Source organism: Protopterus annectens, chromosome 4.part1 (assembly GCF_019279795.1).
Source record: "Protopterus annectens isolate FY-2018-M chromosome 4.part1, PAN1.0, whole genome shotgun sequence".
Taxonomy (NCBI): Eukaryota; Metazoa; Chordata; order Ceratodontiformes; family Protopteridae; genus Protopterus; species Protopterus annectens.
Window position 1 is genome coordinate 905,445,363 of NC_056734.1, and position 6,000 is coordinate 905,451,362.

Below are 6,000 nucleotides of genomic sequence, written 5' to 3' on the forward strand. Positions count from 1 at the left end.
ATAAGTCTGCTGTACTCTACCCTTATCAGACCACTAAATGAGTATAAAGCTCCCTTCTGTCTGTACCTCACCAGACATACGCAGCAACACAAATTTAAACAAATCAGGAAATCTAAGTAACTTTAACCCTACAATTCTCAATGAAAACCTTAGTAGCATTAATTGAATATTCCAAAAATCCTACCACTTGTCGAAGCTGTCAAATTCTTCAACTCCACATTCTTAACTACCCTCAACAAACTAGCACCACTTAGACACAAAAAGAGTTTGAATCAAGCATGCCAAATGGCTTACTAAAGCTACAATGCAAATGATGAATGTCAGGGACAAAATATGGAGAAAATGGCAAAAGTATAAAAATTCCACTGACATCCTCCAATTCAGACAGCTGCACAACCAAGCTAAGTGCCTAATCATTACTGATAGAAAGGTATACTACTTAAGCCTTCAAAAAAATTATGAACAAAATACTAATACATTTTGGAACTCTATTTCATCTCTAACCATCCCTGGAAACAATAACAACCCATGCCCATTCCCAGAGAAGACTGCCAGTGAAATAGCCTCCGTCTTCAACTCTCATTTCATAGACATAATAGCCAAGCTCACTACTAGCTTTCTCCATACTAAGGCTAATACCAACTGTCCTCCACCACCACCTGCCCAACAAAAAACAACTACTTACTCATACACCTTTTCATTCTCCCTCATCCCCATCAACATCATTACTAAGCTTCTCCTTAAACTGAAGCCTGGCTCCTGTGCCTCTGATAAATTACATCCAGCATTCCTCAAATGTCAGCAAGATCCATTGCCTATCCCAAGAGCATACTTTTCAAAAGATCTCTCCAAGAGTCTTATATTCCTACTTTATGGAAAAAAAGTATACATACTTCCACTCCACAAAGTTGGTGACAATGCAGACATTTCTAATTTCAGACCCATGGCAATCCTGTCCCCACTCTCCAAAATTCTGAAGAAATGCATTCACTATCAATTTCTAAATGATCTACTTCTAAACAAACATTACATCCATTTCATGCAGGCCTCCAAACATCTTTTCTCCAACATGGCCTGCTGATGTGATCCACTATAAACTGATCTGCAGTCTTGTAAAAGTCAGACTTGTGCTGTGGTAATTGCCCTTAGCCAATACTATTAAAGGGAAACCAAGATTGCTTGAGCCAATGTAAGGTCACCACAATGATTTCTGGCATTTCATTCTGTACCTTCAGAAGTACCTTGTGAATCAGTGAAAAGGGTGGAAATGCATACAGGAACATCCCTGTCCAAGAGAACAAGAATGTGTCTGTCCTCCAAGCATGGCTGAAAGGATGCCTGGAACAGAATTCCTCTAGTTGTTTGTTTTGAAGGGAGGCAAACATATCTATTTGTGGTATTCCTCCCATTTGGACTAGATCATGAAACACCACTGCATTGAGCTACCATTTATGCAGGTCTGCCCAGGATCTGTTTAGTCTGTCTACCACAACATTTTACTCTGATGGGATGTATGATGCCTGATGAGTCAGAGAATGCTGTTAAGTCAGCTCCCAGTCCATCATTGTTAACTAGCACAGAAAATTGACCTTGTACCCCCTTGTTTGTTGAGTAACCACATGGGTGTTGTCCATAACCACCTGAGCAGGACCAGGAATCCATAGGTGGTGAAAGACTTTCAAATTGTGGATCATTGCTGACATTTCCTTGATATTTATGTATTTTTGTGCATACTTGGATCTACAAGTGGCCTGCACTTGAGCTTCCATTGACACAGCTACCCAAGTAAAGTAGGACAAATCTGTCTGAACAGATTGCAACTGGACAAGGGGGAAAAAGGGGGAGTCCAGATCTAATACTCAACTGAGTTCTCAACCAATGTAACTCTCACCTGATAAAGGACAGCACCAAAAAATCCCAGAATTGCATGTGGAGATGGGCCAGAGGTATCATGAGAATCCTGGACACCATAAGTCCTATAATTTTTAGGAATTCTGTTGCAGAGGTAAAGATCCTCCAGGAGAATTCCTGAAACATCATCTAGTAAAACAGCACCTTGCCTTCTGGAAGAAAAGTCATTTTTTTTTTGGTAAAAGTCAGTTAAGCACTTCAGGAAGACAAGTCTTTGCAAGGTTGTCAGGCATTACTTCTGAAGATTCAACTTGAACCCTAGGTGGGAGAGTAAGGTCAAGACCTTCTCTAGTGATTCCAAATACATGGATACAGACTCTGCTCAGATCAGCAAGTCATGCAAGTAAGAAAAGATGTGAGTGCTAACATGCCAGTAGTGATTTAGTAGTGGAACAAGGCATTTGATAAACACTTGAGGCACAGTAGATAGTCCAAAGGGCAAGGCAGAGAACTGATAGTGAGAAGCAGACACAAAAAAATCTCAGATATCTCTTGAAGTGATGAGTAATGAGGATGTGGTGATACACATTCTTCAAGCCCAAGGTCACCATAAAGCAGTGGTCTGGCAAAAGAGAAAGCACTGTTTGCATGGTGAGTATCTTGAACTTAGGGACCTTGACAAAGGTATTCAGAAAGTATAGGTCAACACCAGTGGCCACCTCAGCTTTTTTGGGAACCAGGAACATTTTAGAGTAAAAACCTTCAATTCTCTCTTGAGGGCATAATTTCTATGACCCTTGACTCCAAAATGTGCTGGAATATAATAAAAAATAAGAACAATTAGTCCACTGGGTGAGGGAGCTCCCTCTTGAACTGAAATGGATGTTCCTTCTACTGCCACCTGTAACCTCACCAACAATTTTGAGTACCTACTTGTTGGAAACTACTGATGGTCAACTTGCCTTGTTGAGAGCTAACTGTCCAAGATGGAGGAGCTATTCAACAAGCTATAAGGCAGCCATGTAGACTCAGTGCTGGTTTTCCCTGTGAATTCCCAAACCTATTGGAATACAGCCATGGAAAGGGTTTACACAGAAACAATGCTAGGTGCTGCTGTTGCTTTAATTCATGTGTATGTTCAACAGGCTTAAGTCTTTGCTGCTGCTAACAGAACAAGGCCAAAAAGGGGAAGAGTTTTCAGACCCCAGATAACTTATCACAATGTACATAAGATGCAAATTGCACAGTGCTACAAGGCAGATAAAGACACACTACAGAAACACAACGCCCTCTGTCATCCACAACTCACATCCAGTGTAAACTGAGATGAACACATCCCAGTTGAGATAAAAGTATGTGTAGCACTTAGAATTTTAGCTATAGATACCTTTCAGAGACCAACAGGGGACATTTTGTGGGTGTCACAGGCTTTAGCATCTAGGAATCTCCATCAGTTGCTGAATACTATGGTCCAACATGTTAGTGATTGCATATATTTTCTCTGTATTCTTGAGGATAGGGCCAGAAATATGCAGGAGTTCTACCCTGTAGCACACTACCCTGAAGTACTGTGTGCCATAGATTGCACACATGTAGAAATTAAGGCACCACCTGGGGAAGTGTGAAGGCTCTACATTAATAGAAAGAGCTTCCACTCTATTAACTGCCAAGTCGTGTATAATGCCAAGGGAATCATCTTGGATGTGTGTGCTGGCAACCCAGGTAGTTACCACAACTGACATATCTGGGACACCTCCCAAATGTATCAGATGTTCACTAGGGGGAGGATATCCCACAGGGTCATTTACTTGGGGATGCAGGTTATGCACTGGAACCATGGCTGATGAAAGCCATCAGAAATGCACATACATCTGCTGAAGAACGCCATAATGAGGCACATGCTCAAACCAGAAATATCATAGAGCATGTGTTTGGGCTGTTGAAGTTGTGGTTCCGGTGTTTAGGTACATCTGGGGGAGCCCTGCAGCACAATCCATGGACATGTACTGAAATAGTCACAGTATGTGCCATGCTACACAACATCATCCTTAGAAAACAGTTTCAGCAGGATCAACAAGGGGAATAAGCACAAATCCCATCACCAATACCTAGGTCACCACAGCCATGTGCAGGTGAGGAGTCAGGGGGGAAGCAGCAGCTGCTGTGAGTGAAGGCAGCTCTAGGCATGCTCAGTATGCCTTGGATTGGCTAAGAGACAATGCATAGCACACTCCCTCTACACCTAAGGGCCTAAAGCCTCCCTCCTATGCACATACAAATAGTAACAATGATGCCAGGCAACTGTCAAAACCTTTGCCTCAGCAGGTATTGACCGTGTACTGCTTGCATCAAACAGAGTAGCCCTGAACTGAAACTGTTGGAACTGCTGGATTTAGAAGATAAGTGTTGAACCTGGAGTGTATTGTATAATAATATGAATGACTGGCATATCCTTGCATGTTGTTACTTGGTAGTGTAAGCAAGTAAAAGGTGGGAGATTTGTACAGAAATGACCTTAACATGTGACAGCAGAGACCTATTTGACTTATATGTGTCCATTATTAAGAAGCAGGCCTCAGGCATCAAAGATTCAGACAGTCATACCTCTCAAAAGTACTGATGGTCACTGCATGGCCTCAGTTTAGCACCATACATTTGTACTGAAAAACCATTAAAGATAGAAGTTAGAAAGAATGAATAATTTTCAGTTTCAGACTCCAAAACCATCAGAAGGTCATTAACAATAAAGTTGGAAACATGTTGATGCCATCAACTGTCTAACTTTCTAAGACCAATGTAAATCAAAGGTTCAGCATGACAAATGCTGATATACTAAGCACTAAGTCAGTTATACACCCTGAGCATCAGGCAAAAAGCTTATGTATCCCTGAATCTAAAAGATAGAAAACAGGGATATCGGACAGTTATCATCATTTGCACAGAGTGTTGTGGGGGAGGGGGGGCAGGAAGCCTAGGTTAACATAAGAGGTCTGTGAGTGTGTGTGAGTAAGAAAGAGAAGCAGGCAGACATTTGGATAAAACAACAAATGTCCAGTGAGACAAAATGAGTTTTAATCTGCCTGGCTGAACCATGTAACTGTTGTGTGTGTGTGTATATGTATGGGTCCTACAGGTGAAATTAGTGTATGAGTGTCTGCATGAACACAGCCAACCTTTGTGCTAACTTTTCATCTTGGTATTTGGTACAGGTGTGGGCTGTGTATGGTAGACGTGGCAGTTCATCGTCATCCCCGAACACAAGAACTGACTCTGCCATGAGTTGCACTGGCACATCCATGCCCATGGTCAGATGCATTGTTGCTACCTGAATGTGACTGATGTCTGCTGGACAAGCTCCCCTCACGAGGACACCTAGGACCATGACCCCATGGCCTGCCATTTCTGGGTGTGAATAGCTCAACCACTGAAGTACTGCCACTAAAGGAGCATGATCAGGCATGGCCACATTGTCTAACAGCAGATGATGTGGCTGACCTCTACCCACAAGGATGCTGTCCCCCTCACAACAGATGTTCCATCACAGATACTGCTTGTTCCAATGTGTCATTCATCTGATCCATTTAATCGGCAACACAGTGGAGGCAATCATGCATGTCCACCTGTGGCACATCTACAACCCTAAGCATTTCTCCAGAGCACCTTTGTGAACATGCCTGGGCCTCCAAGAGGGCCCTAAATGTATGTTGAGTGGCACAGGAAGAGACACCTTGTTCAGGTGGTGGATAGACAGCAGGCCTCCTCTGAGTACTTTGGCAACAGCTAGAGTCAACAGACACTGAGGCCACAGTAACTATACTTCCCTGATAGATTGTCTATACCTACCTGTCCAATATCCAAGGGCACACTGGAATCGGTAGGTGTAAGCCTACTGGCTGTGTCTGATGAAATTTCAGGGGATGGCTGCACGTCAACCTTAGTGTCAGATACAACCTCCACACTCCCTGGCTGTGTCTCTGTTTGGCCACCATTATCATCAGAGTCTGATGATGCTCTGACATCAGGAGGTAGAAGTCTCACACTTTCACTGTCAGGATCACCTGCGATAATAAGCAACAAACACAGGAACAATTAATACTTACACTGCTATAGACCAATATATGCTAACAAAATAACAGTGGTGCCATAAGC

The 6,000-nt window shown here is 42.6% G+C and overlaps 1 protein-coding gene across 1 annotated transcript in view; it reads right to left on the minus strand.

Annotated features, from left to right (window-relative positions):
- Positions 1-6,000, minus strand: part of LOC122801336 (sericin-2-like) — a 59,478-nt gene that overhangs the window by 42,612 nt on the left and 10,866 nt on the right. Inside the window, exon 2 of the mRNA XM_044070875.1 lies at positions 5,695-5,909. Within this exon, the coding sequence (XP_043926810.1) occupies positions 5,695-5,909 (215 nt within the window). The remainder of the gene's footprint in view (positions 1-5,694; positions 5,910-6,000) is intronic.